General features: G+C 36.0%; 1 protein-coding gene across 13 annotated transcripts in view; it reads right to left on the bottom strand.

Moving 5' to 3' along the window:
- LOC108347360 (chromatin modification-related protein EAF1 B) overlaps positions 1-13,730 on the bottom strand; it is a 29,773-nt gene that overhangs the window by 8,897 nt on the left and 7,146 nt on the right. For 8 of the 13 annotated variants that reach the window (XM_052868029.1, XM_052868025.1, XM_052868026.1 and 5 more), the window contains 10 exons: positions 11,847-12,038; positions 8,085-8,165; positions 7,837-7,909; positions 7,241-7,746; positions 7,063-7,116; positions 1,113-1,185; positions 815-1,008; positions 660-713; positions 464-544; positions 61-198 (listed from right to left, as the gene is read on the bottom strand). In XM_052868029.1, coding sequence (XP_052723989.1) covers positions 61-198; positions 464-544; positions 660-713; positions 815-1,008; positions 1,113-1,185; positions 7,063-7,116; positions 7,241-7,746; positions 7,837-7,909; positions 8,085-8,165; positions 11,847-12,038 — 1,446 coding nt within the window. The remainder of the gene's footprint in view (positions 1-60; positions 199-463; positions 545-659; positions 714-814; positions 1,009-1,112; positions 1,186-7,062; positions 7,117-7,240; positions 7,747-7,836; positions 7,910-8,084; positions 8,166-11,846; positions 12,039-13,730) is intronic. The other 5 variants (XM_052868033.1, XM_052868032.1, XM_052868031.1 and 2 more) reach the window with 5 other exon arrangements.

A 13,730-nucleotide genomic window follows, 5' to 3' on the forward strand; every position in this document is an offset into this window, starting at 1 on the left:
TAAACATGACATTGCCCCAATGCATCCAAATAGTACATGAAAATGAAAACAATTCCATGCCTTAGGAATTCCAGGTAACGTAGACGGGTAAGATTGTGAAGACCCTGAATCTTCAGCACTGTCTGCACCATCCCCAGTAGTTCTATCCATTAAAATTTTATGACGATCCTTGCACTCTTTTGGTTTGCGAAAGACACACTGGAAATATTGTAAAATGTGGTTATCAGCAAAAGTTCCAATAAAAACCAAATAACCCACCAAATCACGTATTAAATGAATTTTAGCATTTAAAGTGTCATAAAGCACAGCTCAGAGATTCAAGAGATTGATGTAATAAGTAATAACATAAAGCATTAGAAGGATTTTGCATGATGATCTAATGGAATATGACATGATTTCGAAAAAAAATTCCAGAAACGATGTCCTCTTTCCTCTAAAACCATCCATATTGCAACATCAGTACCTTTATTTGGAGAGCACTATTGATAGCATCACTCACGAGCTCCCAGTTTGGACCCATATCATGCACCAGGACCACAAGAGCCTGCAACAAGTAGTGCAATAACGGTAAGCCTTTCAGGCAATTCATAGATATTCAATTTTATATATTAATTAAAAAAGGAGAGAAAATTTGATAAGGCAAATGAATTTCAAATCACCTGATCTTCAAATAGTGACCAAGGACTTCCAGAACCAGGCTGTCCAGCAGAAGTCTAATAGTAAAAAATAATAAAAATATAATAATAGAATTAGCACAATTGCAGAAACAAAAATTACTAGCCCATGAGCATCTAAATTCATATAAAAATTTTACCTTCAGAGATTTAGCTTTCCGGCCCCTGTCTCGACCACTAATGATCTTGATAAATTTATTAGGAGATGACATGTTACTCATTTGTGAAGCAGCAGGGGAAGGAATAGAATTACTCAGTGGCACGATATTGTCCAAAGGATTATCGAGTGGCCTCATTATCTTTGGTTTCTTCCCATTATGTTGCCCATATAAACCTTCAAACAGGAAAGTTGAATTTATAAATCATTAATCATGAAGAAAATAGAATACACATGCTTAATGTAAATAAAAGAAGTTTCAAGATCTATAATAAAATTACAAGTAGCTTTACCACCACTTCCAATAGATTCAAAGTGATGACTATCCCCTCTCTTCTTGGACTGATCCCTCTGCTTTGAGAAAACATCACAGAATAAGCATTAAAAATTAATATTCATAAATAGTTTATAAAATATACATATATAAGGTGGGCTATATAGCAATCCTAGACTCAAATTGTTATAACAACTTTCTGATGTTCCTAGGACCAAAAAAATAAAGACAGACAGACTCAAACTTCAGACACAAAAAGGACATTTGGAGAGTCAATCACTTTCATATATATTATAATTACAGAAATAGAAAACTAATCCTACACAATCAAGAATATCTAGATAATGTATGTATCATTATGAAGGTTTTTATTTATTTCCCCGCATTATATTTTTGTTATTATAGGATATTGAATCTTCCCTATAAATTGTATTGATTTTTTTGTCATTAAAAATAAAGCATTTGTGCTGTTGCAGAAAAACTCAATTTCAGCTTAGTGTCTCTTTCCTAGAGTTCAGTATGGTATTTAGAGCCTTTTTCAAAACTGTGCTGGCCCAATAAACCCACTGGCTCCAGAGGACTCTTTTTAGAACCTTTCTCCCAGGTTCACGTTCACTGTTCCAACAAGTTTTCCCTCTCCTTACTTCATTTTATTATTATTATTATTTTCTAGGAAAGAAAGTCCCAACACCTCATCAACCTCCAGAACATATTCTCCCATTTCTCTAACCATAGTATTGTTTTCAGAAGATGGATAAGTCCAACTATTCCACTTAAGGTTAAAATTAGGTAGGTTGGGCTACAAATCCCATTCACTACCACCATTCAATCCGTTCCTACAAAAATCAAGAACAATGGATAAAGATTGATGTTCATTTAGTAGGGTTATTAAATTCACTATTCACACCTTACTCAGACATATTTTCTGTCCCCGTGAGAAGTGTGCATTAGTTTGGACGAAGTATATGCCCTTTATACCAACAACACACAAGGTTTATAGGATGTGTCCCAAGGTTTCTTAACACTTGCTCCACAACGTGTGCAAAGTCCTACTTCTTCTTAAAGGGTGGACACACATCCTTCTCACATCAAGACAATCGATGGAATACAAGAGATCAAGATGTAGCTGGAAAGGTGAAAGCATAAACACATCATATTGGAGGACAATATCACAAATAAGCAAAATGATTAAAGAGGAGATTGATCCCCCATTCAACTAAACATGTCAAGAAGAGCATTGGGATATTGGGTTTGAATACCACGATAATACAAAGATCTGGTCTGGGAGAACAAACAATGAAGCAAGACCCATCAATGGGCAAGAAAGATGAGTGATACAATTAGCCAATTGGGTTGTGCCATTAAAAACTTCTTCAAGTGTGCAATTGATGAAGCCAAAATGGAAAACTCAAGAACAATGTGATATTGAATGGAATTGGAACTTGGCTTAGATCACATGATATTGGGACAATGGTGAAACAACCAAATACAGAAGTTATCTTTTGAAAATACTTCAAAGAGAATATATGAGAAAAAAAATCTGTAAGAGATCTTAAGTTGGATCTCACTATTTATTTAGATTCATATATTTATAAGCATTAGCTCTTGACAAACATGTTTTGTACGATTGAGTTAGGCTTAAAAATTCACTTTCTCTGATGATCTCAGAATCTATCCTAGAGAGATTTGTTGGCCTATCATACCCCTTACTATAGGGTTGCTATCAGACCACACACAAATATTTAGTCATCATCGTGAGGCATCGGAAATATCATGTTGACTAAAGATAAGACCAAAATATAGTATATAAATAATGTAATCCTCAACTTAAAAGTAGGTTTTGTAGGGTTGAGATAGAAATAAAGCTCACTCCTTTACAAGGATACAAATCTCACTTTAAAAGTTGGTTTTGTGATAGTGTAAGATTTAAAATCCACTTTTTATAGGTTTCTTGGTGAAAGAAACCCAAGACACCCTCGGTTTAGCATACAACACACACACAAACTCAAAAATGGTAAACTATATTGATATTTAAGGTACAAAGGACATGTTTGAAAGCATCCAGGAATCAATTCTTCCATCACACAGGATGTAATATTCCTGTCAAACAACAAACAACAAAATGTGTCTCCTCCGAGACACTCTTCCCCCTTATATAGCTAACAACTAAACCCAAACACACTTACCAAAGCCACCTAACTAACTTTCCCCCCTCCTAACCATCATGTCTTGTTTTTAATTCCCTTCCTCCTTTCATAGACCCTTAAGGTCCTATCAACTTTCTAAGACCAACCAAAATTACATTACCGAAACTTGTCCTGCATGCAATTGAAGAGGAATGTAGGATCATGTGATCTTGTGGACAATTTTAACAACAATGCTTTAGAATATAATACTGAAGTCCAAAGCATTATACCTTTTGTTCTACAAACAAGATCCAAAAATATATGCTTGGCCAAGCTCACTTTAACCAGTTAGTAAGTGAAATTAAATTTGAAGTCTAGCGGATGTTGAACAGCTATAGCTACAAAGTATATTAAGATTTATTCCTTTATATTTTACGATTTGTTTCCTTATTTAATTAGGATCATTATAGTTACAAGAATATATTATTAAAATTAAATTTATTAGAATTTGATTTTTTGGTATATCATTTCATGCCCAAATTAATAAAATCTCCTTTTTATGGTATGTGTTGCAATATGCTAATATAAAATGGACTATAATGTATATAGTTCATACACAATTTTTCAGAATCTTGTCTCTTCCATGTATTTTTTTCTTTCAGCATGGTATTTGTTGGAAGTCCTACATCGACTAGAGATAAGGCCAATTCATAGTTTATAAGTGGGTGCAAATCTCACCCTACAAGCCGGTTTTGTGGGGTTAAGTTAGGCTTAAAGTCCACTTCTAAGATGGTATCAGAGTCATGGTTAGAGCCTATCCTAGCAATATTTGTTGTTTGCTAGGCATATTGTATCATCCGCTATCGGACCGCTATCAGACCACCCATTAAAAATGTCTAATCCCACACTCGAGATGCATATACCTCGATGTGAGGGGGTGTGTTAGAAGTCTCACATCGACTAAAGATAAGGCCAACTCATAGTTTATAAGTGGGTGCAAACCTCACCCTACAAGCCGATTTTTTGGGGTTGAGTTAGACTTAAAGTTCACTTCTAACAGTATTATATCAATAACATCCTCCATAACCTGTGTTAGAATCTGTTTTATTGGCTGTATTATTTCTTTCAGGATTTGTGTTTTATTGTTTCCTTATTTAGCATATTATAATTCCAATGTATGATGGGGATATTCCTAAATCATAGGGATTCAGTTGTCTAGGTGCCATTATTAAACTTCCTAAAATAGCTTTCTAGCCTTGTATATAAGAATTGTATTCTCAGCATAATATATTAAATGATTCTACCCTAAATTATAAGATGGTATCAAAGCCAAGTTTGGGTTGAAACAATCACCACGAGTAAGGTTTGGAAGGTTTACTAAAGTTATGATAGGTTTGGGCTTTAAACAAAGTCAAGGAAACCACACTCGGTTAATTAAACACTCTAAGTCAAGGGGAGTGATAGTATTATTGGTTTAGGTGGATGATATTATAGTGACAAGTGATAAGGAGGAGCAACAACGATTAGGCCAACATCTGACCAAAAACTTTGAAATTAAAACCTTGGGAAAAGTGAAGTATTTTCTGGGAATTGAAGTGGCCCATTCTAAAAAAGTAATATTTGTTGAAAAAAACTACTAAGACAGCATGCAAGCCTACAAATACACCAATTGATCCAAACCTAAAATTGGTAAACGCAGGAGATACTACAGTTGTCAAGGAAATGTATCAAAGCCTAGTTGGCAGATTGATATATTTATCTCACACTAAACCTGATGTTGCATTCGTTATGAGTCTAGTTAGTCAGTTCATGCACCAACCAAAGGAGGTTCATTTCCAAGCTGCACTAAGAAATGTGCAATATTTGAAAGGGGCCCAGGTAGGGGAATTTTGTTTGAACGAAATGGGAATATATGTCTGGAAGCATATACAGATACAGACTATGTAGGGTCAATTGTGGATAAAAGGTCAACTATGGGATATTTCACTTTCCTTAGAGGGAATCTTGTAACTTGGAAGAGTAAAAAACAAAATGTGGTAGCATGATCTAGTGCTGATGCAGAGTTCAGGGAAATTGCACAAGGAATATGTGAACTACTCTAGCTTAAGATCATCTTGGAAGACTTAAGAATAAAATTTGATAAATTGATGAGACTTTATTGTGATAACAAATCTGCTATTAGCATCGCTCATAATCTAGTGTAGCATGATAGAACCAAACATATTGAGATTGACAGACATTTTATCATAAAAAATTAGACAATGATTTGATCTGCACTCCTTATGTCTCCTCACAAGACAATCTTGCAAATATTCTAACAAAGGAACTGAACAACAACAATTTTGAAAGTATTGTTTCCAAGCTAGGAATGGAAAATACCTATTCACCAGTTTAAGGATTTGTGTTTTATTGTTTCCTTATTTAGCATATTATAATTACAGTGTATGATGGGGATATCCCCGAATCATAGGGATTCGGTTATCTATGTGCTATTATGATACTTTCTAAAATAGCTTTATAGCCTTGTATATATGAATTGTATTATTAGCATAAAATATTAAATGATTCTACCCAAAATTATACGAACCTGTTTTATCACTCTTGTTGTTAAGTTCCCTAAACCAAAAAAATTGTCTCACTATGGCCAACTTTTCCGTTGATACACCCTTTGCTAACCACCTTTTAAATGTGTAGGCCACCAACTAGTCATAGATGCTCCAACCCCAAATTTGTCCCATATGCACTGACCCATGCTTTGTCTTAGATGAACTGGCCCATCCTTTTCCCAGATTTACTGACCATGTCTTTGTTTTAGGTGCACAGGTCCTAATTATGTCCCTGAATACCCTAGTCCCATGTGTCCTAGAAGCGCAAATCTAGCCCCATCTCCACCCCATATATGTGGCCTTGTTTCTATCTGAAAAGCCATTATAAAACTTAGTTTCAAGATTAAATATTTTAGGACTTCAAAAAGATTAGTTTAAAGCTTTAGAATATGGTATAGAGAAGCACGGACCTGCTTTGCTTGCCATGAACTGTCTTAGGTTGTTGATCATTCTAGCTATCTAGATAAGCTATTTTTTTCTCAAGTTTCTCCAGTATCCAGGAGTCTCTTTTCCAACCATTTGGTGGAGCTCAATTTTTAAGTTTTTTATTTTTTCAATTTGAGGGGAAGTAATTTATTTTTAAATTGTTTTATTGTTATTGTGAATTGTGTGCTTAATCAAACGTATAAATCCTTTCTTTTTAATCATTCAATGTATAGGAAACCTAATAAGGGCTAATAATGGAAAAAATCCCTAATTAACAGTTGTAGATATTTCCCTAATTACTAAGATCAATCATATATTTTACAACTTTCTTGTAACAAGCTAATGCATAGTAAGCTTCAACTTGAGGATGGAGTGATAGAAAAATGAAAAATATCTTTTGATATTAACTTAGAATAGTTTAGAGTATCATGGACGATCACCAAAGATTTATTTTTTTCTATTTTATGATTTGTTTCCTTATTTAGTTAATAACAATCTTTATAATTATAGGGATATCTAACTAGAACTGATTGGCATATCATGTAATTTATATAGAAATAAATTATCCTATAACTATTATCACTTGTTACAACCAGCTTCGATAATATACACGGTTTTCCGCATTTGTTCCATCAATTTATCTCGTTCAACAACCCTCTATCACGCTATAGTAGAGCATTAGGTTTAAGCTACGAAGTATAAAGATTCCCATTGAAAATTAACAATCCAGAAATTCAAATTCTGTTTCATAATGTTGAAAGATGAAGGCTACTAAGGCAATTTCACTGAAAAAGGTTACCTGTTCATTTAGGACAACATAATCCAACTGCCAACCCTGATCATACATCGAACCCTGCAGAATCATTATAAAGCAAATGAAGCTGAAATACAGATTCTGAAATAAATCAAAACACACCTCCGCCACATGTTCAAAAATAAGTATCTCTCAAGTTATGTAATAACAGATTGATTATTACCAAAGTCTTTGCCTTTTTCTTCTTCGTTTTAACAAATGTTTCTGCAGAATCATAAGATAGCTGTTTTTCAAAATCTGCAACTGACTCCACCTCAGTCCCTTTTTGGATCAGGGGTCCGACATGTAAAGTACTCTGGTCATCATGAAAGGAATTGGTATCACCACTTGAAGCATCCGCCTTAGCTTGAGCTTGTACTGTCCCAATGTTAGTGAAAGGGCTTACAACTCTATGCCTAGTAGCTGTACGCATGCGCTTTGTTGGTATTGACCCAACATTTAAACTAGCAGGTCTTTTTCCAAACATCATGGATGGTTGAGTTCCAGTTGCATAGTGTACATAAGGCAAATTAGCATCAGCATCACTACACCTAGGAGTATAAGACTTCAAAATTTTATGCTTCTTCTGTGCCGATTTTGATGATTTGTTGCCCTCATAGACACTGGGCAAGTAATAAGTGCTATTTTCTCCTTCTTCCTCATCATATGCATTCTCTTGTGATCCAAACTCTATTTGAATCAATAAAAGAAAATAATGACAGGTTTAGAATAACCAACTAAGCACAAAAAAACAAACAATGCACGTAGTCTCAACAGTACCTGCTGTGGTATTATACACAGATGTTTCAATTTCCTCTTGAATGCTACTCCCAGTCTTCTGAAAAAGTTTATTCTATTTTTTCAACAACTTAAATTAAAATATTTTGTTTCGATAAATATTTGAACAAATAAGCATATTCCTGAATTGGCTTTGCCTTCCAGGAAGGAATTAAAGCATGGTAACCAAATATTTTCTGTTTTTTTTCCTGATATACAAAGTAGCTGAGAATCTTAGATCATACATTTACCTCAAAATGATGGAAATGAGATTCGATAGCTTTTCTGTATGTTTCCACTGCAGTAGGAGAAACTTCGTAGAAAAGATTTTCCTACAAATTTAAATGACATAAAGTAGTTATTTGCATAGAGTAGTTACACAACAACAAAAAAGCCTCCCACTAACTGAGATTTGCTTACATTGACTGACCAAAATAATAACAAAAGCACTCCATAAAACTCATCTACTAAAAAATAAAGATTAAAACACCACATTCAGTGGAGTTGAAAAAGAACATTGCATTTAGGTATAATATGTTGGGACAAAATGAACATGTGAGAACCATACACAAAAAGACATAGAAAGTTGCAAAGCTAACATGAAATAAATATTTCAACAACATTAAATCATAAATTAGATAAAAAACAAAAAACATATCCGGTCGAGTTTAAATACAATATTACATTTAGATATAATATTTTTTTATAGAAATTTCACATCAACTAAAGATTAGGCCAAATTACAATTTATAAGTGGAGACAATCCTCACTTTATAAGTCAATTTTGTATACTTGAGTTAAGCATAAATCCACCCTTACGATAGTATAAGAGGCATTTAGAGTATATCCTAACAAGGTTTGTTGTTTGCTCGACCTATCATGCGACCCACTATTAGGTCATTATCAAACCACCAACAAGCATCTAGTCTCACACTCGAGATCTACATGCTTCGGTGTGAGAGGTTGTGTTGGAAATCTCATGTCAACCGAAGATATGATCAATTTATAATATATAAGTGGATGAAAATCTCACCTTACCAACCGGTGTTATGAGGATGAGTTAAGCTTAAATTCACTTCCCAATATAGTATCAAAGGCTATCTTAACGAGATTTGTTGAACCTATTGTGTCACTATTATCAGACCACCCAGGTATCTAGCCCCACACAATATGTACATGCCAAGTTTTGAGGGATGATGTGTAGGAGATCTCACATCAATTAAAGGTAATACCAATTTATAAGTGATGCATTCCTCACTTTATAAGTTAGTTTTTGTTAGGATATTTATCCTATTTTATCATCATTATATTGTGTCAAGGGTTACCCTATTTATCATGATTATATTGTGTCTAGGGTTACCCTATTTATCATGATTATATTGTCTAGGGTTACCCTATTTCTCATGATTATATTGTGTCTAGGGTTACCCTATTTAACATGTACTTTTGTATCAATTTATTCTTATAAATAGAAGATTATGAGAGGATCAATCAAGTCCTCTAGAATTATTTCTTTTCAATCTCAAGTTGGTATCCGAGCAGGTTGTCTGAATCTCTTCCTACTCTGTGTTTGTTGCCGTCGGTGGCGGCACTGGCCACCGGCGGTCTTAAAAATTTCATCTTTTCTGAAATACTTCAATGAGCAGTCCCGTTCTGATTTTTGTCTAGTCTCCAAACCTTAGTTGTTGTCCGCAACTGTCAAGCACCGTTTGTTGTTGTCCAGGCGTCGTTTGCCGCTGTCCAGGCGCCGTTTGCCGCTGTCCAGGCGCCATTCGCCGCTGTCCCAACGCCGTTTGCAGCGGTTCGACGTCGTTTGTCGTTGTCTGGTGCCATTTGTTGTTGTCCATCTAGCACTGTTTTGCCACTGTGAGGAGCTGTCCACAGAAGTTTGTCACCATCAACTTATGTTCCCGACACCGTTCATCACCGTCCGCCGTTGTCCGCTGCCGACCACCGTCTATTGTCGTCCGTTGCATCTGCTGCCACAGTTTAGTTCGACGACTAGTGATCTGGATCGCCTCCTTGAGCGAGAGGGCTAGTTCTCATCCAGGCGCCGCCATACACGCCACATTTGTCCGATGTTCACCTCCGCCATTGTCACATTTTCTCTGGCGAAGTTAGGGGTTTTGTGCGCCTCGAGGAGCGTGACTCATCCCTAGTCGTTGCCTCATTCTCATCTTGTCACGCACGACTTCTCTTTAATAAGCTTCTAGCGCTTGTTTGTCACACGCCACCTTTCCGGTGTCGGAATCACACTGTGTCACTATAGTTCATCTCGCTCGACCAAATAAAAAAAACTCTCTATATTAGCATTATACCTCTGTTTCAGCATTGTTCTTTAGCCTCCTTTCATAATATTTGTTTAGCTTTGCGTATTGTAGCAGTTGTGATGTTCCTGATGGCTTGTGTCATTTATTTACAAGTCTCCAAGGAGAGTCAGTGCTATTAGTTGGTTAACACCAAGGAATTTCAACACCAAAGTCATAGGTTGAAGGTTCCTCATGGCATGAGGGGAGTTTATTTCTGATTCAAAATCTTAGTCAAACAATTTCACCAGTCCCTTGTCAGATATGTTTTTGGATGCTTTGATGAATAAAGAAGACCATTATGATCTTCCACCTTCCCGATTTGTCATCGGCAGCATCGTCATTTCCGTCATTTTGTCGTGAGGGGGAGTATGCTTCCAACCACTGCAATATGTTTCCAGCCACTGCATGCCCCATCAGTCAGTGATGGCAGTCCCTGCAGTTTTGTCCTTTCAGCCACTGCAGGCCCCCATCACCTTGTCAGTCAGTGATGGCAGTGCTTGTAGTTTCGTCGCTTCCAGCCACTACTGGCCCCATCAGTCAATGATGGCAATTTAGTCCCTGCAGGCTCCATCAGTCAATGATGGCAATTTAGTCCCTACAGGCCCCATCTGTCAGTAATGGCAATTTAGTCCCTGCAGGCCCCATCTGTCAATAATGGCAATTTAGTCCCTGCAATGAGGGGGAGTATGTTTCCAGCCACTACAGGCCCCATCAGTCAGTGATGGCAATTTAGTTCCTGCAGGCTCCATCAGTGAGTGATGGCAATTTAGTCCCTGCAGGCCCCATCAATCAGTAATGGCAATTTAGTTATGTTTCTAGCCACTAGTCAGAGGCCCCAACTAGTCAGAGATGACAGTCCCTACTTTCAACCACTGCAGGCCCCAATTAGTCAGAGATGGCACTCCCTGCAGTTTTGTCGCTTTCAGTCACTGCAGGCCCCAACTAGTCAGAGATAGCAGTCCCTGCATTTTTGTCGCTTTTAGCCATGCAGGCCCCATCCTTACTTGATGGCAATCCAGTTTCTGCAGTTTGTCGCTATTTACCACTCGTCATTCACTTTTAATGGAAATCAACTTTGTCAAAGTCATCCTACTTGAAGGTTCATGGTGCTAGATGAAGTTTCATGGTTGTCCAATATTATTCTCCATAAGCTTATGAGGAGTCTCTTTGGCTATGCGGGATTGTGAGTCCAATTTGGTTTATAGACATTCTCTTTGGATGGTCTGAAGTATACGTGCATCTTATTCTAAGTCGAAGTTTCTAAGTTCCTAAAGAGACCTCGGATTGAGTTTATTTGTTCCAAGCTTGGTACATACAATTTGTATGTTCCAGCTTGAGGGGGAGTGTTAGGATATTTATCCTATTTTATCATCATTATATTGTGTCAAGAGTTACCCTATTTATCATGATTATATTGTGTCAAGGGTTACCCTATTTATCATGATTATATTATGTCTAGGGTTACCCTATTTATCATGATTATATTGTGCCTAGGGTTACCTTATTTATCATGTACTTTTGTATCAATTTATTCTTACAAATAGAAGATTATGAGTGTTTTATAAGATTGAATTAGTTTAAAGTCGACTTCTTAAGAATGTTGGGACAAATGAACACATGGAAAAAAAGGCACGCATACCAAGTTGCAAGCCTAGCATCAAATAAATATATTTAACAAGAACTATAAAGAAACTTGTATTATACTTCATTAAGATGCTCATCCCATGACATATCAACAGTGCTTGAGTCAAAAATCTTTTCAGGAGTTGTTGGTGCCTCTGCTTGAGAGGAAATTCCATGAGACCTATTAGCCTTTATAAATCTCAAAGCATATGCATCCACTTTAAGTGCAGGACGTTTGACAGGATTTTGTCCCTCCAAAAGTGTGGTTGTTTCCTGAGGAAAACCACCAACATGAAAGCATCAATAATAAATAGCTCAAAATAAATAGATGTAGATGTTACAAACAGTTAAGAAAAATCAATTAAGCATTCCAAAATTTCCCCCAATAAAAAGAACAATGTAATAGTTCTTGATTTAAACCTCTAGTGCTTCCTGATCACATCAACGTTGATAAAATGCATTGTCAAATTTACAATTTTTATCTTAGGGTTTACATTAAATATTATGCTACCTTATCTCATCAAGCAAAATAAATTGTAACAACAGCTCCCCCACTCCCTTACTTGATGCACCCTGTTTCAACCATAAACAGGCTTGAAGTAATCTGGAAAAGCCAAAACTGGCAAAGAAGTCATGTTTCTTTTGAGATTGAAAGCATTTCCAGCCTTATCACACCAACTAAAGCCATCTTTCTTGAGTAGTTCTGTAAGAGGTATCGCAATCACTCCATACCCTTCTACAAAATGCTTATAGTAGGCTGTAATTCCCAAAAATCCTCACCCTTTTACTTCCTTTCGAATTGGCCAATTTACCATTGCCTCCAATTTCTTTGAATCAGCCCAATACCCCCTGTGCAGAAATTATGTGCCCAAATATTCTACTTTTGATATCCCAAAAATCACATTTCTTGTTATTGACAACAACTTCATGTTACTGCAATAATTGAAAAACCTTTGTTTGTTGTCACATTACTTTCCTCATCTTTGCAGTATATTAGTATATCATCAAGAAAATACTTACACAAATTTCCAAATACTCCTAGTGACCCTCATGCATAGTAAAGTTGTTTTCAGTATATCTTCCTTATTCATTCTGATAGCCTGATTTACTATCCAACTTGGAAAAAGTTATTGCACCCGTCAACTCATCCAACAATCATCAATTAGTGGAATAGCAAACTTGTTAGGAATCACTATCCCGTTTATAAAAACCGAAATTGTCATCTTTTTTCTTTACTAGTATAATTGGGCTGGAATAAGGGTTGTCACTAGGCCTTTTGATACCACTTTTCAACATATCAATAACTAGCTTCTCAATTTCATATTTTTGAAATGATGATACATATATGGCCTGAGATTGGGGATTGTTGCCCCTTCTTTCAAAGATATAGCATGGTCATGAGCCCATTTAGGGAGAAGCCCTAGTTTTTCTTGGAAGACAACCATAAATTATTTTAATACATCCCTGACAGTTATCGGAAACCCATTCCCCTCTGCTAGTTTGTGAGTCACACTCCACTGTAATACCTTCTTCCCTCTCTTGTCACTCCTTGATATAGTTTTGCTGACACCTCCACCTTGCAAAGGGTTGGATCCCCTTTCAAAGTGTACCTAACTCCATCCTTTTAAATTGTGTCAAACCTCTGAAATTAGTTTTCATATCATATCACAAGTCTTAATTAATTCTCTCCCCTCCTCCCACCTTTACAGTGTAGTGTCAAAATCCCATGATTTATGTTGCATTTAATATTGACTTGTACAATTTTAATTACATCATTAGAGATTTAATTACATTCGATAATTAGGAGGATTAATAGGCTAACAGCATATTTTTTTATTTATTTTACAGTATCATTGATCCTGAATTGTAAGAAGAAATTATATCCATCATAAATTAGGATTTTCAGTTATTAAGTCTTTGTATTCTATTTAAGAGCAATTGCTCTTCTATGAATATCAGAAACAG

Source organism: Vigna angularis, chromosome 9 (assembly GCF_016808095.1).
Source record: "Vigna angularis cultivar LongXiaoDou No.4 chromosome 9, ASM1680809v1, whole genome shotgun sequence".
Classification (NCBI taxonomy): Eukaryota; Viridiplantae; Streptophyta; class Magnoliopsida; order Fabales; family Fabaceae; genus Vigna; species Vigna angularis.